Source organism: Humulus lupulus, chromosome 1 (genome assembly GCF_963169125.1).
Source record: "Humulus lupulus chromosome 1, drHumLupu1.1, whole genome shotgun sequence".
NCBI lineage: Eukaryota > Viridiplantae > Streptophyta > Magnoliopsida > Rosales > Cannabaceae > Humulus > Humulus lupulus.
In genome coordinates, this window is record NC_084793.1 from 19,229,436 (window position 1) to 19,256,704 (window position 27,269).

The 27,269-nt window shown below is 35.1% G+C and overlaps 3 protein-coding genes across 3 annotated transcripts; all 3 read left to right on the top strand.

Moving 5' to 3' along the window:
• Positions 1–204: 204 nt before the first annotated feature.
• On the top strand, positions 205–4,832 carry LOC133788395 (synaptotagmin-2-like). The gene is made up of 12 exons (XM_062225868.1): positions 205–516; positions 1,321–1,419; positions 1,530–1,580; positions 1,684–1,807; positions 1,959–2,077; positions 2,186–2,287; positions 2,512–2,586; positions 2,738–2,814; positions 2,888–3,134; positions 3,220–3,570; positions 3,830–3,961; positions 4,411–4,832. The coding sequence occupies exons 1-12, from the start codon at positions 406–408 to the stop codon at positions 4,540–4,542; spliced, it is 1,620 nt and encodes a 539-aa protein (XP_062081852.1). The 5' UTR covers positions 205–405; the 3' UTR covers positions 4,543–4,832.
• A 1,075-nt stretch (positions 4,833–5,907) lies between these two features.
• On the top strand, positions 5,908–9,590 carry LOC133788404 (L-ascorbate peroxidase 3). The gene is made up of 9 exons (XM_062225879.1): positions 5,908–6,182; positions 6,315–6,439; positions 7,200–7,249; positions 7,864–7,929; positions 8,044–8,092; positions 8,509–8,591; positions 8,700–8,779; positions 8,884–8,986; positions 9,237–9,590. The coding sequence occupies exons 1-9, from the start codon at positions 6,070–6,072 to the stop codon at positions 9,432–9,434; spliced, it is 867 nt and encodes a 288-aa protein (XP_062081863.1). The 5' UTR covers positions 5,908–6,069; the 3' UTR covers positions 9,435–9,590.
• A 2,231-nt stretch (positions 9,591–11,821) lies between these two features.
• On the top strand, positions 11,822–13,192 carry LOC133788413 (myb-related protein 308). The gene is made up of 2 exons (XM_062225892.1): positions 11,822–12,321; positions 12,420–13,192. Exons 1-2 carry the CDS (start codon positions 12,059–12,061, stop codon positions 12,952–12,954), a joined length of 798 nt encoding a protein of 265 aa, XP_062081876.1. The 5' UTR covers positions 11,822–12,058; the 3' UTR covers positions 12,955–13,192.
• Positions 13,193–27,269: the final 14,077 nt, after the last annotated feature.

The window sequence follows — 27,269 nt, forward strand, 5'->3', positions numbered from 1 at the left end:
TAACATGCACGGTGGACAAAACCTCAATAAAGCTAGCTTGTAAAAATGATACGTTTTCTTACGTTTAATTTTCTTAATTAATTATTTGTTTAATTCGATGCTTTGCCTTCTAAACCTGTCCCACCTGTCCCTGTCTTCGTGGAATTCTCTCTCTAGATATAGATCTTTCCAAATCAACAGTGACAAATGTTTATTTGTAGTTTTCTGATAATTATTTGTTTACTATTTAATATTATCTTTATCAATTATATTTGAATTAAACTCGCTAGTGATCTGAGAGATCGAGGGATTCGGTAAAATGGGATTTTTGGAACGTTTTTGAAAGAAGAAGAAGAAGAGATCGAGAAGAATAAGCGTGATTTGAATTTGTGTTTGGTTTTTTGAGAATTGGAAGTTGGATTCGAGATGGGTTTTTTCAGTACTGTATTGGGTTTTTGTGGATTTGGATTTGGGATTTCTATCGGTCTCGTTGTTGGGTATTTTCTCTTCATCTATATCCAGCCAAGCGATGTTAAGGTTCTTCTTCTTTCTCTGTCTTTTCTGGTATTAATTTCTCTATTTATTTGTCCTAATTTGGATTAGTAAAATCTGTTTGGTTCCCGAGAAAGTACAGTGGAAGTAAATGAATTTTCTCTTTGAACCAAATAGAACGTTTTCAAGAACCGAAAAGGCGGTGATTTGAATTTCTTCTTGATTGTATAATTGTGACAATTGACTTTTTGACAAGGAAATTTGTGTCTTTGAGATAACTTGGATAAAAATGTTAAAGAGGGAGCCTTGTTAGCCCTTTTGTTATCTATGCGTGTACGTGTTTTTGTTCCTTATCGTTGCTTTCAACATGAATGTGGTTTCACTGGTTTGTTGCTTGAGAGAAATTTAGTATTTTTTTAGTTTGGTGAAAAAAAAATATAGTTATGCATATAGGTATCAAAGGTATAGGAACCTAGAAAGAAGCACATGGCCAATGATAAGCATTTAAAGGTGAACTTACTCATCCTGGAACGCTCCCACTTGTCTAAGCATGATGCAATTCAGGATTTTGAAAGAAACGTCTAATGTTTCTATCAAAAGAGTGAATGTAGAATAGTTGTCAAGACTTTTTTTAGAGGAATGAAGGTGTAGAGATATGAAACTAGGACGTGCAATTTCGAAACCTATGGCATACAAATATAACAAGTAGGTAAATGTTGCAGGAAAACATTGTGGAGAAATGAAAGGGAATGTCAATTTAGCTGCATTAGGCGGATAATTGATGATTTCATCTTTGTTTGTCTGTGCTTTTATTTTTAAGTTTAACTAAATTCATTATGGACTGTTTAGGATCCTGAACTTCGTCCTTTGGTTGAGCAAGACTCAGAGACATTGCAGCGCATGTTCCCTGAGATTCCACTCTGGGTGAAAAATCCAGACTATGATCGTGTATGCTACTTCTTTTTGCTGTTGCATTATCTTAGTCCTGGCAGCATTTGTTACTTTCTGACGTATCCGTTCTTGCTGCTTTCTTGTTGTTGCTTTGTTTTTGGGTGAAGATTGACTGGCTGAACAAGTTTATTGAATATATGTGGCCTTATCTGGACAAGGTATTTTATATATCTGGCCATTCGTAAGATTATTTGTTCAATATTTCTTCTCATATATTTTGATGAGTTTTGTGATTTTAATTTTTGCTGTTTTCTTATGCAGGCCATTTGCAAGACTGCAATGACTATCGCGAAGCCCATAATTGCTGAGCAAATTCCAAAATACAAGATCGAGTCTGTTGAATTCGAAACACTCACTTTAGGGTCCTTACCACCAACTTTTCAAGGTTAGGAAATCTGTTGAGCATCTTTGTATAGTTTTTCTGTATCCTGGATTTGATTTGTTTATAGTACCTGATTGAAAATAAAAGCTTAACAAATGCATTTGGATTTCGGAAACCTCTTGATTTTTTCTTTTGCAAAATATACATTTTCCAGGTATGAAAGTGTATACTACTGAGGAAAAGGAGTTGATTATGGAACCTTCTATAAAATGGGCTGGAAACCCTAATGTCACTCTTGCTGTAAAGGCCTTCGGGTTAAAAGCAACTGTTCAGGTTATTGGTTTATCTTATTGTTCAGTACCATGCTTCAGTTATTTTACTTGGAGTGCATGACAGTGGGGTACAGTTGCTGCCTGTTAACATTTTGCTCTTTCATTTCAGGTGGTAGATTTGCAAGTCTTTGCCTCTCCACGTATAACTCTGAAGCCCTTGGTTCCAAGCTTTCCTTGTTTTGCGAATATATATGTGTCTCTTATGGATAAGGTTTGTATTGGATACATTTCACAAAGTTTATCTTTCAGGTTTTCTTTTGTGTATACTTTTAGACATAAAAATGTCAGACAGTTTCAACTACATTCTTCAAGAGTTAAAAGTTTACATTCTGAAATACCTCCAATCAGTATATTAATTGGAATGATTCGATTCATAGATCACGATTTAAAGGCTAGGAAACTTCTTCTAACAAATTTTTCTGTCATTTTTATCAGCCGCATGTTGATTTTGGGTTAAAGCTTGTAGGGGCTGATCTGATGTCAATACCTGGCCTTTACAGATTTGTCCAGGTACCATGCTTTTGACTTGTTTGTACCTAAATAATGTAATCTTCTCATTAGGTTTGGCTTTTGCTTCAGTCATTGTGTTTCTTAAACGTCTTGGGAAGTTTTGCTTCACTAATTAGTAATGTTGCGATGAATGATTGTGGTTTTTCTGCAGGAGCTCATTAAGGATCAAGTTGCAAACATGTATCTGTGGCCCAAAACCCTTGTAGTGCCAATTGTTGACCCAGCAAAGTAGGTTTCTGAATTATCCTGATATTTTGTTTGTGACAAAGGATTTAGCTGATGCAATTAATTGTTGTTGCAGAGCATCGAAGAGGCCTGTAGGTATTCTGACCGTGAAGGTTGTAAGGGCAATGAAGCTAAAAAAGAAAGATATTCTTGGTGCTTCAGACCCTTATGTCAAATTTAAGCTCACCGAAGATAAGCTACCATCAAAGAAGACTACCGTCAAGCAAAAGAACTTGAACCCTGAATGGAATGAGGAATTTAACTTGGTTGTGAAAGACCCACAGAGCCAGGCTTTAGAGCTTACTGTCTATGACTGGGAGCAGGTACCTTCTTTTGATGTACCTCTAAACATTTATGTTCCTTTGTTTATTATTTTTCTTGTCTAACTCTGTTTTTCTGTTGTTTGAGGTTGGAAAACACGACAAAATGGGTATGAATGTAGTTCCTTTGAAAGAACTTCAACCTGAAGAGACTAAAGTTCTTACTCTTGACCTCCTGAAAACTATGGATTTGAATGATGTTCAAAATGAGAAATCGCGTGGGCAGCTTGTTCTGGAATTAACATATAAACCTTTCAAGGAAGATGAGATGCCACAAAGCTATGAAGATACTCAGACAGTACAGAATGCTCCTGATGGAACTCCTACTGGTGGAGGACTGCTTGTTATCATAGTTCATGAAGCTGAAGATGTTGAGGGAAAACACCATACTAATCCACATGTACGACTTCTGTTTAGAGGGGAGGAGAAAAGGACTAAGGTACAAACATATCTACCATTTAAATTATCTCCCTTCTAAAATCTATAAAATTGACTTGTAATAAACTAGTGGTAGGTAGTTCTATCTTCTTGATTTGGTCAGTATCTACTTTCTTTAGTGTAAATGTGGAAAAACAGTTGGTACTCTAAAAACTGTAAGAGAGAAAACAATGTGTTATGTTCAACGAAAAGTGTGCAAGCACATCATGATCAAGTTTTCATGATAATGATTCTTTCCAACTTCTTCGATGATGTCGCAGCCTATGAAAAAAAATAGAGATCCAAGGTGGGACGAAGAGTTCCAGTTTATGGTTGATGAGCCTCCTACTAATGACAAACTGCACGTAGAAGTTGTCAGTACCTCATCAAGAATGGGCCTGCTACATCCAAAGGTTAGTGTGCACACACCACATATATATTTATATAAATATTGGCAGTGAAGACACACATATATTTATATAAATTTTTCAGTGAAGTTACTAGAAAATGGATAACGGGCATGAATTTTATTGCTGTTCTTGATTAACCATGGGTTGCGTCAAAAGGCTAATTCTTGTTAGAGGATCAAATGCTAGTTTACTTTCAGTATTGCATTTGTTCATTCTTTTCTGTTTTTTTTTTCTAGCCATAAGTGTAATTTGCATGACAATATTGTTAAATCAAAGAAAGGGTAATACTAGTTTTAAATCCTTAGGCTGTTGTCTTATTGACCATCCACAACCTATTCTGTTATCGGTTTCTAATTCGGACACGAAACAAAAGCTTACAGATGAGTTCAGCTGTTGGGTTTTGTTTTCAGGCTGTGAGATGACTTTTTCTTTTCTTTGTTCTTGTGAATCAGGAATGTCTGGGATATGTTAATATCAATCTTTCAGATGTTGTTGCCAACAAAAGAATAAACGAGAGGTATCATCTCATAGATTCAAAGAATGGTCGGATCCAGATTGAGCTGCAATGGAGAACATCGTCATAAACTCAGCTGATTTGATTTCAGTGTTGTAATGGTCCATGATGTGTGATGTCTAAAGTTAGTGATTGACAAGGCTCAGTTTCATTTTCATGTTTGACCTTTTTCCTTTACATACACACTAGTTTATTTGTTATATTCGTGTACATATGTACATGATGATGAGGAGGAGGAGTTTGGTAGCTGATACTAATTGCAACAGTAAACATTTAAAACTGTTGATGATGATGATGATGATGATGATGATGAGATGGAAAAGAAAACGGGTTATTTTCATATGAAACCAAACTTAAATATGTCTGGTTTTCTTCTATTTTGGGCACTCGTAGATTTAAAAAAAAAATAAATTAATTTGCTAGTATCTCTTTCAATATAATTTTAAGTTGATTTGTTGTTCATGTATAAAAATATAATTATTGCAGCAATAATAATTGAAATGCTCACAAATGAAAGACAACAAATTTTAATTTCACAAGCTCTTGATCTTGTAAGAGTTTAGGTTAATCAGCCCTTCTATTTTAATTCATTTCATGCATTAAAATAAAAAATAAAAGTTAAATTTAGTGTAATATTATAAAATTGAAAATGTTTACCAATATATTAAAAAAAGAAAAATTTACTCAAAAAAAAAAAAAAAAGTAATTCAAAATAGTGATTTTTAAAAATATTTGTCTATATAAATATTTTTGGAAATTTCTATGTGGATTCTTTTGTGTTCTTGATTCGTTAACAATTTTTGGTACGATTTTTTTTATAACTGTGTATATTGTAGCTATTTACAGTATCCTGCAAATTTTTAAAAAATTCTAAATAACTTATAGTACCAAAAACTACTTTAAAAATAGATTGTTGCGTGCGTGACTAATTTTTTTTATGCGTTTTGAAAATAACATGTTTAAACTATTTTTCAGTATTGTAAATTATTTAAAATTTTATGAGAATTAGCATGATATTCTAAATAAATATAATATATACGGTCATAAAAAAATTATACTGAAAATTATTAAGGTCGGAAATAAAAAAAATCCTACCGATTGGCCCTTTTAAAGCCCCTACGTAGAATCTTCTAATATTTTTATTCTTTTCCCTCACAATTTGTTTCAAGGTAAAATCCAACGAGTAGGTAGAGAATTTATTTTATGGGATTTTAGAGTGATCAAGTGGGTGATACAATTTCCCAAGAGTATCCATAATTTATTTCGATATTAGATTAGTTGTGCTAGGACGAATTTTCATTTTTTTTGTTTGTTGTAATAAATTATCATTATCTTTACGATTTTTTTTTCATTATCTTTAATAAATTATTTTATTGAAAAAAAGTAGGTGCTACAATTTTATTTTTTATTCCAAAAATTAAAATAAAAAGTAAAAATGGGAAGAATTTTTTTTAGGGAAGAAAAGGGAAAGAGATTTATTGGGACATTAATAAATAACTAAATAATTTCATATTAATACAGGATTCACTGTCAGTGAGTTGAAAGTTCGTTCCTTCATTTCATTCAGTGCAGTCCCCAATCTCCGTTGTCTGTTCCGATGGCTTTTCCGATTGTTGACGCCGGCTACCTTAAGGAGATTGACAAGGCTCGTCGTGATCTCCGTGCCCTTATCTCCGCCAGAAGCTGCGCCCCAATTATGCTCCGTTTGGCGTAATATTTTCAATTCTCTGTCTTTTTTGTTTGTTTCCCATGAAGGAGGAGATTAAGTTTTGTGTAATCACGAGTAAAGATAGATTTATTTTTTTTAGCAATTTTTAACAAAAATTAATTGGGAATTTGCAGGTGGCACGATGCTGGCACTTACGATGCAAAATCGAAAACTGGTGGACCAAATGGTTCGATTAGGACTGAAGAAGAGTATAATCACGGTTCCAATAATGGCTTGAAGAAAGCTATTGATTTTTGTGGTATGCCCTGAAACAATAGCTATTGGCTATAATTGACATTAAATAAACAAACTTTGATATTAAAAAGTTAATATTATATATGTTATAGCGGATCAATTGTAGTTGTCGTTGTCTTCCATACTGATTTGAGTGAATGATTATTACTTGCTTGACTTTGTAGGTTGGAATTTATTCATTCATGTCTTTCATTTTTGAATTGTGAAGGATGTGGTGTTCATGTGGTTCTTAAGTAAAGTAGCTACACTATAGGGTCTTTAGAATTATAATGTCTTAGTTAATAGAGAATTATAATGTCTAGTTTTCCATCCAAACAAGTAGAATTAGATTGTACATTTGTGCTATTATTTGTTTCATAACAAGCTTACAGTTGTAATTATGCTAGTATTTAGGAAGTTTATTTAATTAGTTATTTATGTTTGCTTTTAGATGGCTTCCAGTGCCACTTTCTATTTTATAAAATTGCGAGTCTATCTTGTATTGTTATTTGTTAAGAAACAGAAAAGAGTAGAACCTATTTGGCATATTATGGTTTTGAGGTATGAGTTGCTTGATAATAAGCGTTCGTAACACTGTTAGAGTCACTTGGAGTGTGGATAGTACGAGTTTGAATCATGTTATGGTGATGTTTTACATTCACATTATGGGTTACATTCACATTATGGGGGACGATTAATATTGTTTTTCTGTTTGTATGTGTGTTTTTAAATGAAGCTCTTCTTCACTTAGTTATCTGACAAGCGTTTTTTCTTTCTGATATCAGAAGAAGTGAAGTCTAAACATCCAAAAGTGACATATGCAGACCTATACCAGGTGATTTGTTCAAAGACCTACTTAAATCTTAGAGTGATAGGAATACTTGGTGTTGTGTTTTTGATATTAGATCTTCCAACTTTATAGTTATTTCTCAGTGGAACACCATTTGAGTTTCTTACTTGGGAGACTAGCCAGATAAGGTTTTGACACCCTTCATCTGGACAGACAAAAATAGGGTCCTTTTCTCCTCCCAACAAAACTAGAAGGAAAAAGAAATCATCATTAATAAATCTAAAATTCTGCATCTTAGGAGTTCTGGAAAGTTTTAGTAACAACTGAATTGACCCAACTGGTAAATGCCTTTTTAGCTTTTGGATTTTAGTTTTTAAAGATGATAAGCTTTGATTAATTTGTTCTTCTCCCTACCCCTTAATCTTATAGCGGATTATATTTAGAGGAAGAGAGTTACATTCCATATTATTCGTGGTTAGGGAGCACAAAATGTGAAGGAGCATAAATTGCACTAAGAAAAAATGGTGCTTTAAAATCAAATTCTAAATTTATCTGGAATTTTGTATTGCTTTCACAAGTGTATGGGAAGGACAGACTAAGATTATGTGAACATCTAGATATTCGTATAACAACTTCCTTTTAACAATTTTGTTTTTCAGCTTGCTGGTGTTGTTGCAGTTGAGGTCACCGGAGGCCCCACCATTGATTTTGTGCCTGGCAGAAAGGTATGCTTTTACTATTTTTAGAGCATAACTAATCTAGTTATCATAAGTTCCTTTAAAAATAATTATGAAAGAAAGCTAATTTACATATCATTGTCTCTCATGATTTTTCTTTAGGATTCAAGAATTTCTCCCAAGGAAGGGCGGCTTCCAGATGCTAAAAAAGGTGTCACAAATTTAAAGTATCATTTACAACCAAAAAACCCGAAATAGAACTTAAACACGTGTATATATTCTAATTGGTGTGGTAGATAGGGTTATCTAGTTTCTATTTAGAAGTGTCTTCTGCTTAAAGTAGAAGGAATTCTCACAACGTATGAAGCCATGGATTCATCTGTGGAAAGTTTTCTGTTTTAAGAAAGTTTATAGGATAGGATGTCAAAATGAGAACTGGAACAGAAAATTTGTTTGATCACACCACAACTTTACTGTAAACTCGTTATCTCACCCTGTTTCTTCATTCTTTGGACAGCCATTTTTAATGTACTACAGCAATTTCTTTAGCATAGTATGTTTTTTCATATTTATACACGACTACGGCCTGAGATTGTTTTCCCTTTTGGCGGGCAATTCTGGTGACAGGGGCATCCCATCTTAAGGATATCTTTTACCGAATGGGCCTGTCTGATAAGGATATCGTTGCCCTGTCAGGGGGCCATACACTGGTACTTTTATTTTTTCACTTCTACTTTTTTCACCTATATAGGTCTCATTTGGTATAGTTAGTTAATAATACCTTCAATCTTTTCTTTTCTTTCTTTCTTTTCAAATAGGGAAAAGCGCATCCAGAGAGATCTGGTTTTGATGGTCCATGGACAAATGAGCCTCTGAAGTTTGATAACTCATACTTTGTGTAAGATTCAAGTTAAGCTTACAAGTTACTGTTTTAATGAAAACCCAACTTGGGTTCATGGCCGTAAAGAGTGTTAATGACTTTTTTTGATCTTGTTGGTACAGTGAACTGTTGAAAGGAGACTCAGAGTGGTTGTTGAAACTTCCAACGGATAAAGCTCTTCTGGATGATCCTAAGTTCCGTCCTTATGTTGAGCTGTATGCTAAGGTAAGCCGTTTTTAGTCAACTTCATAGTTCATACCAAGCCCACCTAAAAAATCTTAGCAGCTCGCCTTTTTAATTAATCTACAGTAAGATTTGAATCTAGTTTGATGATCACTCACTCCTAATTAAGGTGAAACATGTGATCATTTATATTAAAGCAGCTATATTCTACACCTAGGATTAATATTATTACTTTCTGAAACAAACTACAGTTTCAATTAATCTCCCCTCAAAATTTGACTTGTATTATTAGGATGAGGATGCATTTTTCAGAGATTATGCCGAATCACACAAAAAACTTTCTGAGCTTGGATTTTCTCCAAGTTCCTCGAGCTCCAAAGTAAATGCAACTGATAGCATAGTACTGGCACAAAGTGCAGTAGGGGTTGCTGTTGCTGCGGCTGTGGTGGTCCTAAGCTACTTCTACGAAGTTCACAAAAGAATAAAATAGACTATTCTTAATCATGTTCTGAAAAACCAAGAGCTATTATATACTTTTTTTTTTAATTCCATTTGCTCAAGTCTCTTAATGGTGCAAAAATAATCATTTGTTCCTTGAGTACTTATTCACTTTCATATAAAAAGAAGACAATTATATTTATGATTTTCTTTGGGTGTATATAAAAATATCTTATGGTAGGTAGGGTACCATACTACTAAAAAAGTTTCCCTTCCAAAAAAGTCATTTGATTCTTTCTTTCTCTCTTTCTTTCCTAACCCACTAAAAAAATGGTTCTCCGAGTGTTTGCTAAGAATACTATTTACAATTAATAAACTTTTAACCAAGTCATGTTCTAATTCAAGTCATAACGAAGTAAAAATTTCTAAATAAGGCAGCTTGAAGAAGATAGTAAGATATGGTGTAAATGCCAATTAATGAGTCCAAACAATAAAGTAAAGACTGATGAGGGTTGAAGCGTTATCTGCCAAAGGGCAAAGGGGTTCAGCCAAAATCAGAGTAGTTTTGGGTAAAGCCAAAAGGTTGGGGAGGACCACACATGAAAGACAGGTAAAGAGGTAGGTAGGAGTAGTCTTTTGTAGTACCAAACACTGTCCCCACGACTCTTCCTCAATACCTAAGCACATGATCTACACGTGTTGCTGGGCTGGACTTAGCTATTTCTTTATATAATTGCCAATTAGAGCCATGCCCTCATGTCCCTTAAACCCATTTACGTAACAAATTTTATTCTTTTTTCAATCATTTTTTGGAACTCCCATATGGCATTATTTTCCTCATACAAAAGCTTGGTAATGTTACTACTACTACTACTGCATACACCTATTGAGATAATCTTCAAGTGCAAGCCAACCTAACCATGTGAGATTTGAAATGGGAGAGCACCAATCAATGAACTTAATTGCCACATGTTAGATCCATCAACATTTGAATAAAAGGGTCTATTTTTTTTTTTTTTTGGGAGGGGGGGGGGGTTGGAAAAAGAAAAAGAGCTTTAGTACTTTTTTGAGAGAGCATAATATATAATTAAGTGAATATTGACATGGTTATAGAAAGAGCAATGTGAGGAGAAAGAAGATGCAAGAAGTGGTGCAAAGACAGTGAGAAAGGGGGTGAAAAGGTAGGTGAAATACACGCACATAATTACACAAGTGGACCTCCTTTGTAGTCCCCCTTTGACAACAACTTCTGCCCATGATCCTTTAACTCCTACCATCCACTTGATTTTTATGAAGAGAGAGAGAGAGAGAGAGAGAGAGAGAGGGCATGTGTGTGTGGTGATGGTGGGTAACAAATAATATGCAATTTGGACGGAGATAACAACAAAAAGGTGAATCAATTTCAATTCCCAAATCTCTAACCCTACTTCTGTTGCCAAAACTTGCACCACAAGGCCTAACAATAAAAAAATAAAAAAGAGAAAAGAGGGAAAGAAAAAAAAGTGGAAGGTGAACCAAAGCCCACAATACAACCACAACCACACTACTCATTATCTTTTTTTTAATTTTTTTTTTCTATATAATTTTTTCTCCCTACTTTCTTATTTTTCTTTCATCATCATCCTGCCTTGAACCCAACTTCCAAACCTTCTAGAAACTCTTCTTTTTCTCTTTCTTGCTTGATAGTGTATCAATCAATAAAGAAATAGAACTACCATCACTATTCTTGTGCACAAGAATAGCCAAACCACTTGTAAAATTTCTTTTCCCAAATGCCCACTACAACTAACTTACTAAAATAACATACTTTATTTTTTATATATAGTATTACCATACAAGCAAAGTTAAGATTTTCATATTCAAGTTTAATACCACATGTTGGTTTGAGATTGAGTTTAACCACGCTGTAATAAATTTTATGTTTTTCACTCACTCAACATCTGCAGAGTTGTGTAAGGCTGTAAGCCAATGCAATCAATGCGCAGTTAAAAAAAACAATAAAAATCATATCTTTAAAAGATATTATGAACAAATTGAGGTAGATCCTTCCTCTACAAATCAACTGAATAGGAATACTAGTTCCAAATTGACAAGGCTGATAATTGCATTCTACGTGTATATATGGAGAGGGTTGGGGATGATTTCGAGAGATTTACAATTATTAATCAAAAAAAGAACTTGGCTAGATAAAGAGATTAGATAGAAAAAATAAAGAAAAAGGCAGAAATCACACCTTGTCTTGCCTGTACTTTAATATATACCTTACTTTACACCTACCTGGAGGTTACCCGTAGTTAATGTCTCTTTAACTTATTATATGATTGAAGCTAATATCATCAAGTGAGAGAGGCCACCAGCCACTCCCTCTAACCTGTCTCACCAACTCGCATCTAGAAGCAATTAGGGTCACTACTCTCCTCTCTCTCTCCTCTCTCTCTCCTCTCTCTCTTATTTAGTCAAAAGCCTATAAAATCAGACCCCAAGTGCTCCCAAGGGCCGGCCTTAATGTTCCAGTAACACAAAAAACAAGGCCACCAGTTTCCCTACCGCTCCCGTTAAAAAGCAAAAACAAAGAAGAGAAGAGAAGAAAAGAAAAGAAAAGAAAGTGTTTTTAATTTTGTTTAAAAAACTAGTTGTTTTTCAGCTTTTTAATTCTTCCACTTCTTCTCCTGCTCAATGGGAAGGTCTCCTTGTTGTGAGAAAGCTCACACAAACAAAGGAGCGTGGACCAAAGAAGAAGATGATCGACTTATTGCATACATAAGGGCTCACGGCGAGGGTTGCTGGCGCTCACTACCTAAAGCCGCCGGTCTCCTAAGGTGTGGCAAGAGTTGTAGGCTGCGTTGGATTAACTACCTCAGACCTGACCTCAAACGTGGAAACTTTACAGAAGAAGAAGACGAGCTTATCATCAAGCTCCATAGTCTCCTTGGAAACAAGTAAGCTTCTTTTTCTCCCATAAAGATATGATCTTGAAGTCATAAACTTGTTTCTCATGACTCAAATAATAATGGGTTTTGCTTGAATTTCTCAACAGATGGTCTTTAATAGCTGGAAGACTACCAGGAAGAACAGACAATGAGATAAAGAACTACTGGAACACCCACATAAGAAGAAAGCTTCTGAACAGAGGAATTGACCCTGCAACTCACCGGCCACTCAACGAGTCAGGTCAAGAAACGACAAACACTTCCACCACTACAACCGCCACAACAACCACCACCACCACCGCCTCCAACACGACCACCACAATCTCGTTTGCTGCTTCCACTGTTAAAGAAGAAGAGAAAACGACAAGTGTTTTGTTAAACCCAATTCAAGAACAGTGTCCTGACTTGAACCTTGAGCTCAGAATTAGCCCTCCTTATCCGCACCAGCAACGCCAGCCAGACCAATTGAAGAGCGGTGGTGCTTCTCTCTGCTTTGCTTGTAGTTTGGGTTTGCAGAACAGTAAAGAGTGTTGCTGTACAATTTCAAGTATGGATAGCAATAACCCAAGCACCAGTGTTGGTTATGATTTCTTGGGCTTGAAATCTGGTGTTTTGGATTACAGAAGCTTGGAAATGAAATAGTCATAATAATTGATAATAATAAAAATACTATCATTAAAAAAAGGATGGATTTTTGGGGGGGGGGGGAGTTTTCTTATGTAGCATATAACAGAATATTGGAGAGATATTAGAAAATGAAAAAGATTGCTAATTCATTGGAAAGCTCTCATCTCAGATATATTTTTTTTTACCTTCTCCCCTCTAATTGTATGACTGTTTATAATAGTATAGTACCGCTACCAGTACAGTTTGATTCCTATTGTTTAAACTTTTTTTTATTTGTTTACAATAGTTAGAATATTGGTTGTTTTTTTTTCTTCTTTCTTCTTGTTCTTTCAATATCATGAATCTGCAAAAGTGTAATGGAGATTGATTTTTCTTTTTCTATTATTATTGTTGTCATACTCAAAAGCGTTTGTTGGTACCAATAGACATACATATTTATAAAGTAACAGTGGATTAAAAAGACTCAAAATACCTGAGAGTTGTACATACAACAAATAGCGCTTGTTGGAAAATAAGGGAGAAGAAATTGATGAGTGTGTCTTTCTTTCATATTCACAATCTTTCTTTCAAAAAACAAATGATGGCTTTTTTTTTATAATTTTTATATATAATATATTTCTTTTGAGCATGAACAAATGATTCATTTCATGAACAAACATACATAAGGTCTCAAAAGATTCTCCAAAAGAACTAGTCTTTATTGATTTAGTTGTATGACAAACAAAATTTTTTTATCAAGTATTTTATCTTATGACATACTCATTATTTTTTTTTTGTATATATATATTTTTTAATGAAAAGCTTTATATTCTTTTTTTCAGTTTGTCTTTTGCTAAAAACGGTTGGATTTAATTTCATTTTGGGGGCAATAGATAAGCTCTAAGAGGAGGAGAAATCAGGAAAAGATGGAGTGGTGGGTAACCTATCATCTCTTCTTTAATAAAAGCAAAATGAAAATAAATTAAAAATTTTGAAAATAATTAAAAAAAAATTGTAGAAACTATTTAGAAAGCGTGAAGGAACTAACAACTGTCCGTAGTACCATCCTTCTACCAAACTTCCAAGCATTAATGATCTGAACTGTGAGCCAACCTACCATACCATTTATTTAGAATAGAAACCCTAACTAGATTTCTTTCCTCTTTTCCTTTCCCTTTTGGCCTACACGCCAATTATTTAATTTTGGAGCAGCTTATGTAAATTTAAATATCAAACTCTCTTTTTTAACAGACTGAAACACCTGGACCACTTTCTTTCAGGGTTTTCTTCATTCAACCCTAGCTAGTTGGGTTTTCACTTTTCACTCTCTTCACATCAAATTTTAATGGAAAATATTATCAACCCAATATATAGTTCTTAAAATTTTACAGTTTAAACACCACCTTCTTAGACAATTGTTTCATTGTTTTTCTTCACCATAGTGACGTTTTTCTTTTCCTTTTAAGCAAATTTATTGTGCTAGTTGACAATCTATTTATGATTTTTCTTTTAGTTGGAAAGAATAAAATAAAAATTTGATCTAATTTCCCTCGTGAACCATGCAAAACCGGTGCAAAATATGAGAGCATACGTATTAATGTTGAGACTTTTGGCATCATTTTTTTTTCTTCATTAAATTAGTTGAAGAGAAATTAATTATGTGAATGAATATTCTGACTTCTATCTATGGGAATACCCTTATGTGAATAAGCTAAGCAACCTAAAAAGAAGGAAAGAAAGAAAGAAAAGAAACTAATAAGCTTGGGTTCGAGATCTTATTGTTGACATTTATAGAAATTATATTAGTAGTACATAAAAGTTGTTATCATTAACTGCTTTGTTCCAAAAAACTAAACTATTTTTTATGTGACAAGGGAACAAAAAAGAGAAAAAAGAAGAAGAAAGTTTGAATAATTTTTGTATTCTAAAATAGTATTTATATGTATTTTCTTTTCCATTTAATAATTACAAAAAACACTCAATTAGGCGCTTGTTAAATAATCAATAATCAAGTGACCAATGGGCTCAATGAGCATAAAAAAGAATGTCAAGCAAATCTTTTTGTTGCAAAGAGGAATCTATAGCTAAGGTTCCTAATTCCAAAGATAAAATTATGTAGTTATTGAAAAAAATAAAAACCAAGTAATCCAAAACAATTAAACAATGAATATATGAAAGATCTTGGAAATCAGAACCAAATTCAAAAGATTAGGCTCACAAAATCTCAACAGTTTTTAATCACTACTTAAATGCAAACCTTTATATCTAGACCTAAAAAAGTGATATAATTTTTCAGATCTAACTGTCTATACCAAATTATATTAATTAAAAGTTTAGATGTGTTCATGCTTTTTTGCTTATGATTTGACCAAAAGTTTTAGGTCAATGGGTCATAGCCACAACCGAATTTTATCTACCACCAATTAATTGATTGTTATGTCACTGGGGTCTTACCAGAACGACCAATCCTATTGAGCCATGCTCTTATAAACTATACTTGTCCCAATCCATGATCCACCTAATCTAATTATATAAATAACAAGAGTTTATATATTTTTTTCAATACGTGTTTTGTTCCATTATCTGTTTAGATTTTGTGTTTTGACAAATTTTTTTTTTAAACCATGTGTATTTGTAAAATGGTTCAAATAGACCCATAAACCTATAAATGATAAATTGAATATAAACAACACAGTTGTTAGACAAAATGATTTTATTTTTGTTTTAAATTGTTAGTTTGGTAAATTATTTGTAATTTTAGCTCAGAAAATTTTGATCGAAATTGAGTTTAGTGTTCTATTTGAACTATTTTACAAAATACAGAATCCAAAAAAATCATTTGTTAAAACACAGTGTCCAAACAAATAATTAGACAAAATTCAAGCACAAAGTCCAAAAAAATATAAACATAAATAACAATAACAATAATACAAATATTGGATTTTGCCAACCTAATGTTAGATTAAGTTTAGAAATAATGGGTATTTTTTTTAAAAAAAAAAAAGAAAGAAAAAAAGTATTATATCACATAGGAAGACAAAATAGCTAAAAAAGAATCTCCCAAAGAAGAAAGAGATGAATTGCATTCACAAAAAGCAATCTAAGACATAGATGGGCATGAGAAAGAGGACACAATAGTGATAGCTACTTCAAAACAATATCTAGAAAGAAATAAGAAAAAAAAATAAAATGGCCCTTCCCACAAATAATAAAAGGGAGTCACTTTTCAACTTTTTTTCTCTCTTTTTCTTTTTCAAAGGAGTTAGGTAGAGACATCAGAAGCTTCCATAAGATATTTTTTTTCTTACTATCAAAGCCATTGTTATAGCCAAGACTATTCTTGCTTTTGTTTATATCTTTTCTTAAATAAAAGAAAAAGAAATTGTTGAATTTTTATATATATATTTATATTGGTTCTCACTCTATCAATAAGCTAATTATTGATCTAACTTAAATGGTTAAATGTTAATGGATTCAACCTCCACCAACATCACATGCAATACCCTTTTTGGTGGGTCCCTTAGATTTTCTTCTGGATTCCTATCCTTATTTAAATGGCTTTATATTATAGGCTCAATTACTAAATAATTACCTTGAACTTATATATGTTTTATATATAAAATTCATATAATATTATATAATATATATTCTTTTGTTTGGTAGGCAACTCATCTTTCTATCCAAATTAAGTTTGAGATCAGAGTGTGCCCAACTGTATATAGATGACAAAAATGTGTTACACCAAACATTATGGCATAAAAAAATTTGGGGTCCATCTTTGAAATTAATAATTCAAGTTAGCCTCATGATGTTGCCTTTTCATTTATTCAATTAATTATTTTTTTTTGAAAAAAAAAAGTTTTGTTTGTCTGGATTTGAAGCCAGTCTGCCACACTTAGTCACTGTAGTCATTTAATAAACCTTTTCCTTTATTTGTTCAAGTTAGTTGATCCATTATTAAAATATGAAAGTATTTAAAGTCATAATAATAAAATTCATGTACAGTTCCATTCTATGCATGCATCATATTCATATTAAAGATTACTATTCAAACAAATTGAGAGCAGTTAGATAATTACATTCAAATTCCCAAAAAGTACACTAAATTAATAAACTCAAACATTTTTTCATACCCAATTCAATAAAAAATACACCAAACCAAGTTAGATGCGGTGATCATGCTATCACATGATCATTGGTTCAATTCATTATTTTAAAAGTAAAATTGGATGTTTACATTTTAACAAAAGAAAAAAAAAAGAACGATATGAGAATCTCTGTCACATAAAATTGCAGCAACCACATAACAAAATAGATTAAAATAAGGTAGCTATGTTCCTGGATTGTTCCCGGAAAATCTGCCTCAAAACATGATCAAAGTAAAGTGAATTTTCTCAAAACAAAACACTCCTACATAATGTTTGTTTTTTCAATAGAGTTAGTATAATAATTAGTGGTTTTTTTTTTCTTGTTTGACAATTTAGTCAGAATAATTTTTTTTTACGATCAAGTCCTCGAGTTTGAAAAAAATAACAGTTAAGTTCTTCTAGTTACTTATTTATTTTTAACAAATTTCTAAACATTTTATGGATAATTTATATAACATGGTATATTTACACCAATTTTTTTTTTTTTTTAAAACTAAGAATTTAGTAAAAAAATATATATAACAAAGGCATAATTGCTGTTATTTATAAAGCTGAAGAATTTGATTGTTCATTTTTTCTTCTTCTAAAACTAATGAATTGTCTAGTATAGAAAAACCATAGTATTTACTCCAGGAATAATGATATGTGCACAATATGTAACGTAACAACACAAGCTTATCTATATTAAATAAATATAATTTTTTTTCATGTTATTTTAATAAATTATTCTTTTAAGTTCTCATACTTTTTCAAACACTAATATAGAAATAATTGCAGTATTTATTTGATTAAAAGAATTCTTATATCATTTATAAAATACATTAATCTGCTAAAATTTCAAATGAAAATATTTTCCATTCTATTTAAATAATAGTATTTTAAATATTTGGGATAATAGTGGTGTGGTGTGGGACAAAAGCGACAGAGAAAGAAGAAGCCAAGCAAGAGAAGAGAGGAGAAGAGAGGAGAAGAGGAGAGAGGTGTGCGTGTGTGTGGTATGTATGTATGTGTCCCACACGCTACCAACTCCTCCCTTTTTGGGCGGTAGTTGGCAGCCATCCGACGTAGGATCATGTGCGCGGTTGCGGCGGTGGACCCCATTTTACTGTCCTTTTCCGACAATATTCAGGCCCCACCTAAACACAGTCACACTCTCTCTCTCTCCCTCTCTCTCTTTCTACACAACTACTTGGCCTTACCCTCTTCAAAACTCAGCCAGGGGCAAAGCACCTTCCTTCTTATCTTTCAATCCAAATACTCAACTCTTCTTTCAAATCTCTTATTAGGGGTCTCACTTTAGCTAATCAACCCCCCTTTTTTTTTTTGGTTTTTTTTAAGCTAAGCCTAACAACACAACAACAGTATATAATTAATGGTGTAAGTATAGATTTGGTCAATCTACCTAAATGTTTCCCTCCCACTTTCCACTCTCAGTAATAAAATCTAAGCAAAACTTTAAATGCACCAACTTTTATTTTTATTATTGTTGTTGTAGTAGTAGTTGTTGTTTTTTTTTTGTACGGTGAATCTTCTGACTGCATGAGTCGATGAGAGTCTGCCTGTTTAAACTGCAGCTCTGAAAGTTGAATTTGATTAAAAATAAAAAGTTGTTTTTTTGTGGGGTTGGGTTGCGTAGGTTAAGAGGACAGCGCATGTTAGAAAAAGTGTAGCTGGTAGGAAATTAACAAAGTTTGGTGAGAGAGATATATATGAAAATAAATGTTATGTATATATATTTCATTAATAATTATTACAAGAGTGGAAGATAAGAACAAGCATTGGAGATGAGATGGGATGGGATTGGATGGAGAAAAAGGATAACACATATATATATCATATGATATGATAAGTGTGTGTGGCTGAGATGTATAGAGGTTCAAGTGGTTAGGTGGTGGTCGATTGGTTGATAACGATGGATCCCAAAGTCGTCACCCTTAGCCAGTCAACTATACATGTCTCTTTCACTACACTTAACCTCACTTGATTTTTAAATTTTCTTTTGGGTGAGAATAATTATTATTGGGGGGCCTTGCCATTTAATCATCTTCTTAACCTCAATGCTATTGGTATTGCTATCCCTTCTCCTTCTCTTCTTTCTCTTCCCTTCTCTTCACTATTCATACATCTCCCCACCTGCCCTACATCTTATACCCTTTATATCTCTCTACCATACTATATTATTACACTTTTGGCTTTTATACCTTTGCATCACGATAAAGTTTTTTTTCAAATTTTTTTTTTGTTGTTTGACAATTTTTTTTAAAATTCAAATTATTGAGTTTAAAAAACTTTAGTATTATATGTATTTCTTAAATATCATAGTCTTAACGTAATGGTACTACTAGGAATGCACAAAAAATGGGTAATTGGTGGATAGTGCACCCCCATCCCCGTTAACAATTCTAATTTGTGTCCCCGTCTATTCCCTATCAAGAGTAGGGCAGGAATTCCCTATCGAGGCAGGGAGTCTCCACATTACCCCATTTATTTAAAAAAAAATAGATAAAAAAGTGAATTACATAAAAATTTAAATATTACACAATATTTATAATCTAAAATACTAAGAATTATATCAAATAAATTTTAAAATATTTGAAAAATTACTAATGTACTACAGTAACACATAAAGAAAGATATGAAATACATAAAAAGAAAATTTAAAAAAAAAATAAATTTTTTAATAGGGGAGTGACATCCCCGCCCCGTCTCGTTCAACAATCGGGAATGTAAAATTGTCCCCATCCCCGTCTCATTCTCCATTTAGACTAGGAATTTCGTCAACATGCGGGAAATGTGCATTCCTAGGTACCACACATCTCCTCATAAAGAGGGGTTCCAAGTTAGAATCTTAAACTATTAATGTAAAAAAAAAAACTTTATTTAAATTTGGATAGTTTTAATATATTTTTAAAAATATTATAAAGTATTTTATATTCTTAAGTTTTTACTAAATAGCATATATAACTCTATTGTTGTCATTGTTTTCATCAAGTGGCACGTGACAGTATTTGGAGAGTAATTAAGCTTCACGGATACTGGCTAAGTCCTAGTGAGCTCGCTAGAGCTCCTCGGAGGGTACTCCTTTTTGTCCTGATCGTGCACCGCCTCGGAAGAAGGGTGTCCTCAAGCGGACTACGCCTTAAGGACTACAATTATGATATCCTCCTTGTCCTCTCCACCCCAATCCTCTAGGTCCACGAGGATCATCCTTCGGGCCTGGAGGATAGTCCCAGGTGTCAAGCTGTAACGCCCTGGTTAGCCAAAATTGTTACACTGTGTGTTTAAAATAGTGCTTACCTCGCTAAGCGAGTCATTTGGACTTAAATGTGTAATTAAAGACTAAATCATGGTTAGGTATTAAAAATTTTGGTCAACAAAGTAATTATTTCTCATTAAAATATTAAGTTTATACACGGGATCCCAAAAAGTGCTTACAAACTGATAAAAGAAGAATAAAATACAAATTAGTTGTCCAAAGCAACAAAACATGGTTCAACCCTAGTTCCTCCCAAGTTGTCCCGACCGTGGCGATCGAGTAGCCTGCATATGTACACACCGCCCTTGAAGCTCTCCAACTCATGGCTGGTCCAACTCTTCCTTTTCCTTACCTGCACCACATAGCACCCGTGAGCCAATGCTCAGCAAGAAAACTTAAATCAATAGGTACAAATGAGCAACAATATATAGGTAGTAAATTTAAATTGATAAATTCAATCATCAACAGGATATAAGCAATAAGCTTAGTAGTGATAACTTGCTCAATCAAACACATAATCCAATCTCAACAATCAATACAGTTAGTTAAGTGCAATCAACATTTTTGTTTATTTGAATAACGTATAGGCCTGGTGCTGTAATGGCCTGAAATCCCTAATGTGGTTTAATGGCTGGATTAGTAGGCCAGGAGGGCCATAACTGTTTAATTATGCCATTAAATGAATATATGCATGTTTATGTGAATTATATTATAATATGATGTTATATGCATGCATGTGGGTCCACATTTGAATATTAGGGTGTTTTGATAATTTGGCCCGTTAAGGGTATATTTGTATATTTGGGTGCATATTGTGATTTATGAATGAGATTCCATTATTATGGAGATATATTCGAGCTATTCGGCATGAGACGGTCTTATATTATGGATTAGTGGTTTTGTCATAACGGGGGTCTTTTATTGGGATATTGGATAGTGAGAATGTTATTTGATGATAAATTGAGAATTATTGAGATCATGATGAAATTCTGGGAGTTTTGACTATAATACCCCCGGGAGTGTTTTTGGGATCCCGAGCACTAGGTTTTATTTGAGGTTACTTAAGCTTGAAGTAACTTGTCAGATAGAACGTACATTAGAAAACCTCTCGTTCTTTCCCGTTAGTTCATTTTTACCGTTCGAAGCGTATTCGAAGAAATCTCGAGTTCTAGGAGTCGGAATCAAGAGAGGACGAGGCGTAGCAATCCTAGGAAAGATTAGAAGCTTCTTGACCGAGGGATTTGACGAGAAACAACCCAATCAAAGGTAATCTAAGTTTAAAGTTTTGAGCTTTTAGAGTTTCTAAGCTTAGAATTGGATTTTGTGAATCATTGAGTTTTTGGTTCGTTTGAGCCTTGGGATTTGATGGTTTTGGGTCATTGGGAAGCTTGGGAACTTTGATTTGATGATTTGGAAATGTTTAGGCATGTTTTTTGGGAGGTTTGGGATGAAGGAAATCGTGTTTGGGCAGAATCTGGGTTGGGGGCCGCAACCCTGTTCTTGGGGTGTTGCGGCCCTAGCTCGAAGAAGCAGGTGGCTGAGTTTGTGCCTGCTGGGCGCCGCGGCCCTTGCTTCAGGAATGGCTGGGGGCCGAGGCACAAGGTGCCAGGGCCGCAGCCCTTGGGCAAGTTTGAGCCCGCTTGTGTGTTTTGACCCCGGGAACATAGTTTTAGGCCTCAGGACTGTTCCTACTATTGGGATTAGTTTGGATTGATGTCCCGGAGGCTAGATATTGGTTTGGAAACCTATGTTGATCATTTTTATTGATGGTGTCCCATATTTTGGTTATGACTAGGTGACTGCTAAAGGACTAAAAATCAGATCGTTCTTAAGAGTCATTCTTTTATTCATTCTCGCTCGAATCAGAGGTAAGAAAATTGCACCCCATATGTGACATGCATGGTTGTTCATGAGGAATGTTGATTGTGTAAATGTGGACATGGATTGATTATTGAATGCTTAGCAAATCTTGCTCACTTGTGAATGGTACTGACTAATTAGTCAAATTTGGCAAAGGTGTCAGTATCAACTGTGAAGCTGAGACTTATTAGTCAAGTTCAGCAGTGGTACTGGGCACTGGTCACACAGTGCTGACTTATAAGTCAGGATGGCCTTAGCGTATTCAACGCAAGCCAATAAAGATTAGATCTAATCGACATCTGCATTAAATGACTCAGAAAAGCGTTAATGCCGGACCGACCTCAAGTTCGATGAAAACTAAAAGCGCTTGTATGACTTACCCATTAGTCACTCATTTGTTAAGTTAGAGACTTACCCATCAGTCACTCATTTGTTTAAGCTAGTGACTTACCCAACAGTCACTCATCTGTTTAAATTAGTGACTTGCTTGTCAGTCACTGTAACGCCCTGGTTACCCCAGAACAGTTACGGTGAACAGTGAACCGGAAATTTAACTCGCTACCCAAGTCCTTTGGTTAAAAACGTGATCTAAGTGTAGTTATCAGGTTAAGGTGAAAAACCAGTAAAAAGGAAAGGATACATTTCATTAAGTAAATAAATTGCTCATGAGCCTTTCAAAATGTTTACAAGTTGTTTACAATACAAAATGGTCGCTACAGTTACAAATTTACAACCCCTGTCGACCTAAGCGGCAAAAATAGGGTAAACCCCTAGTTCCTCTGAGCACTCCTTGGCCGCGGTGGTCAAGCGATCGCATATGTACACAACACCACCTAAGCTCTCCACTCAAGGTTGGGTGAGCTTCTCTTTCCCTTTACCTACACCACGTAGCACCCATGAGCCAAGGCCCAGCAAGAAAACACAATAAAGCATGATATAATATCAACAACGATCATAATAATCAATCAGGACCAACAGTCCAAAACAGGTAGGTGACAATAGCCAAAAGTCACAAGAATGGGTACAGCTCCCTCTAGCCATGCGACGATAGGGTCACCAGGGCTCAACTGATAAGTGGTTCTTTCATAAGTTTGATTGGGATAGGTGTATGGTGAATGGTCACCAACATAACCTTCCTCCCAACTCTAAAGTCGTAACTATGGACAACGTCCCCTAGCCATGTGACAAACAGTCACCGGGGCCATATGCCCTGGCTATAAACATCTGGTCTTAGACCAGGCAAGCGCTTATAAGTTCTTCGACCTTAGGGTCGGTCTAGCAATAATGCCATAGAGCCATTCAATGCATGTTCCTCGACCTTAGGGTCGGTCCCTGACTAGTCAGTGCCATAAACAAGTAATCAACATTCGCTAGCATTTAATATGCAATCCATGTCCACGTATATCAACCAACATGCCTCAATAACAAACCATGCATGTCATATACATATACAGGGTGCATCTGTATCCATACACTATTTCCTTACCTCTGGTTCGAGTGAAAGTTATTATAAGAACGACCCCTGAGAACGATCAATCTTTAAATTCCTTGACGGTCACCTGGTCATAACCAAAAATATAGGATTCATCAATGAAAATGATAGCAAAGGGTTCCCAAACCAAAACCTAGCCTCCGAGACATCAAACACCACTCAACCGGGTAATAGGTTCGACCCCGAGGCCTAAGGCTTGGATCCCCAAGCTAAAAACACAATTCTGGCCAAAAATGTCCTGATGGGCTGCGGCTCACCACAGCCATTCTGCGGCTCATCTCCCAGACAGAGGCATTTTTGCCCCAGAATCCATCTTAGGCCACGGCACACCAAAGCCAGGCAGCGGCTCATTACCCAAATCAGCCAAAAATCCAGCACGCACCAGCTCGACTTCCCCTGCACTTTCCCTTGGAACCAACCCTTCAAACCAGCTCCAAACCTCCTCCAAACACTTAATTTAACCCCTAAACAACATCTATATCAAACCCTCATCAAAGCCCAAATCAAACATCAACCTAACTCCCATTAATTCCAACTAACCACCAAGAATTCACAAACTGAAATCTTAAACTAAAACAGAGTATAAACCAGAAACTTATGGCTCAACTTACCTCAAAACCATATTTGAACCTTCTTCAATGGCTGAACCAAGTCCACAAACCCAACCCTTGAATTTCCTAGCTTGAAACCCCACCTTGAACTCAAAAACTTCAAAGGAGAATTGGTGAGAGATGGTGTACGGGTTGAAGAAGAAAACCCCTGTTTTGGCTCTGTTTATTCTATACCCTTCTACAGCCAACTAAAGGGTGATATAAATCTAACCAAATGACTAAAATACCCTTAAGTCATTTAAAGCCTCTAAAACCATTTCAAGGGTAAAATTGGTACTTTCCACTTACACCGTTAATCATAATTAACGCTTTCCACTTCCCGCTAATCTCAATATTCTCAAACACCAATAATTCATATCCCGTTACCCTAAAATCCTCGGTAACGCTCTAATCATTAAAATCACCCCGAGACTCACCCCGAGCCCCGAACTTAAACCTGTTATGACCAAACCGATATATCATATTTAAAGATCGTCTCATGCCGAGATACTCGAACCAATCCACATTATAATGTGGTCTCACAATATATCATTGACATGCAAGAAAATATACAATTATGCCCTCAACGGGCCAAATTACCAAAACACTCCTGTAAACAAATGTGGACTCACATGCATGCATTTAACATCATATTATAATATAATTCTCATAAACTTGCATAAATTCACTTAATGGCATGATTAAACAGTTATGACCCTCCCGGCCTACTAATCCAGCCATTAAACCATATTAGGGAATCCGGGGCATTACAGTCACTCATTATGGTTTACCAGAATCTCAAGTGATATTCACTCATCTGTTTAAGAGCTATAAGCTATGTGTGATTATAATAATAATCATTTGATAATGTTTATATGCAATATTGTGTTTTCTTGCTAGGACCTGGCTCATGGGTGCTATGTGGTGCAGGTAAAGGGAAAGAAAAGCTCACCCAGCCTTGAGTGGAGAGCTTAGGTGGTGATGTGTACATATGCGGCCGCTTGACCACCACGGCCAAGGAGTTCTCAGAGGAACTAGGGGGTTTACCCTATTTTTGCTACTTAGGTCGGCGAGTTTGTAATTTTGAAGCAGTAATGACCTTTTTGAGTTGTAAATAACTTGTAAAAGATTTTATGGGACCATGAACAGTTTTATATATTTAAAATATATCCTTTCCTTATTATTGTTCTTCCACCTTAGCCTGTTAATAACACTTACATGCACGTTTTTAACCAAAGGACTCGGGTAGCGAGTTAAATTTCCGGTTCACCGTAACTGTTTTGGGGTAACCAGGACGTTACAGGCGCCCTTAGGCTGTGTAACGACCCAAATTCACTAATAAGGCTTAAGGGCCTTGATTGGTGTGCCGGGAGGGCAAGATGGGAATTATGTGTGGTTATTATGATTAAGATGTATGATTATGATTTTAAGCATGTTATATGACTATGTGAATTATATTATGTGATAATTATAATATGAGAATTGTACTGTGTGGGTGCTGTGATACAAACGTGATGCACGTGCCAAGACGGTCCTAGGAAACTAGATAATGGTAACTGGTGATTTGGTAACCTGCGTAACCATTAGTAACTATAAAGAGTAACAGGTCTTATTGGGAAAGTGGTAGAATTGCAAAGTTAGGGAAAGGACAAATAAGCCCTTGAGGTCTAGTTAGTAAGTGATATTAATGGAGGGTTAAAATGGTATTTTGGCAGTTAGTAGATGAGTTTGAGCTGAAGGAATAACATTTACGTATAACACTTTGGGAGTTGGTTTATGCTGAATATTGGAGACCTAGAAGTATAACAGAAGAAAGAAGGAAAGGAGAAGCTAAACTCTAGCTCTTGGAAGGAGAATCAAGGGGGTGATTGAGGTTATCAACCAAGCTTAGGCCAAGAAAACTCAGAGGTAAGGATTTGGCTATAATATGTTTAAGTTTCAAGTCTGAATTTTTAGAGATGAATATGAATTGAAGCAAGTTGGTGGCTGGTTTTGCATGAATTTAGAGTTGGAGTAATCAAAAGGAAAAGGTGATTTGAAGCTAGAGTTGGGGAGAATCCAAGCTGAGTACTTGACTGAGGTAAGAGTGTATCATGTTTAAATTTTCGTAGCTGTTATGGTTTAAGAATCTAAAGGGGCTGGTTTACACATTTCTCAAGCTTTGGTTCAATGGTTTAAATTTGAATTTAGGTGTGAATTCTATGGGTAAATGTGTAGTTGAGTTGGGTTATAGTGTTTAAAGGTTGTTGGTTGGTCTATGTGGGGTTTTAAATAAGTTTTGGGGCTTGGGTATGAAGTTGGGATGATTTTGAGTGATTTGGGTTCGGGGAAAACGCAGGGGAAAAACCCAGAATTCTGGGCTCGCGAAGGAGCGCCGCGGCGCTGTTCTAGCGCGCCGCGGCGCAAGGCTGTTTCTGGGCGTGATGGGGTTTCTGACTTGCTGGGCGCCGCGGCTCAAACTTGCTGGGCGCCGCGGCGCTAGGCCAATTTCAGGATGTTGGAATTTGTAATTTTAAGCTTTTGCTCCGGGGGTTCGGGGAATGTCTTCGGTGCGTCGTTTTAGGGATTTGGGGGTTCCGAGAGTATGGGTTAGGTTCCGGGAAGGTAGTCTTGGATTGGTTAATGACAAAGAATATTATATTTGTTATGTGATTAGGACTTTGGAGAGGCTCGGAGTAGAGGACCGTGCTTGTGGTTACGTGGCATCGGAAACCAGTGAATTGAAAGGTAAGAAAGCTGCACCTGAATATATGGTTGTGAATGGGACTAAGTGCTCCCGAGAGTTGTATTGTGTCATCGTTGGTATTATGCCAAGGGACACGTATAAGCGGTCTAAGAGTATCGTTCATGATTTTAGCGCACGGGGCGCGAATTGGCCACTGGGAGCCAGAAACATTAGGATAACAGAGGGAGCAGCCTGTGGGCGCTAGCCCTGGTTATCATCTGTGCATTATGTTTTACGAGATGAGATCCTTAGTATGTGGTATGCTTGAATGATAATATAC

What these genes read in the sequence shown, in the direction of transcription:
- LOC133788395 (XM_062225868.1), top strand. Translation starts at nt 406, where the DNA reads ATGGGTTTTTTCAGTACTGTATTGGGTTTTTGTGGATTTGGATTTGGG. An exon ending in GGGAGGAGAAAAGGACTAAG is followed by an intron (nt 3,571 to 3,829) that starts GTACAAACATAT and finishes ATGATGTCGCAG; the next exon opens with CCTATGAAAAAAAATAGAGA. An exon ending in TGGGCCTGCTACATCCAAAG is followed by an intron (nt 3,962 to 4,410) that starts GTTAGTGTGCAC and finishes CTTGTGAATCAG; the next exon opens with GAATGTCTGGGATATGTTAA.
- LOC133788413 (XM_062225892.1), top strand. Translation starts at nt 12,059, where the DNA reads ATGGGAAGGTCTCCTTGTTGTGAGAAAGCTCACACAAACAAAGGAGCG. An exon ending in CATAGTCTCCTTGGAAACAA is followed by an intron (nt 12,322 to 12,419) that starts GTAAGCTTCTTT and finishes ATTTCTCAACAG; the next exon opens with ATGGTCTTTAATAGCTGGAA.
- LOC133788404 (XM_062225879.1), top strand. Translation starts at nt 6,070, where the DNA reads ATGGCTTTTCCGATTGTTGACGCCGGCTACCTTAAGGAGATTGACAAG. An exon ending in CCAATTATGCTCCGTTTGGC is followed by an intron (nt 6,183 to 6,314) that starts GTAATATTTTCA and finishes GGGAATTTGCAG; the next exon opens with GTGGCACGATGCTGGCACTT. An exon ending in ATTTTGTGCCTGGCAGAAAG is followed by an intron (nt 7,930 to 8,043) that starts GTATGCTTTTAC and finishes ATTTTTCTTTAG; the next exon opens with GATTCAAGAATTTCTCCCAA.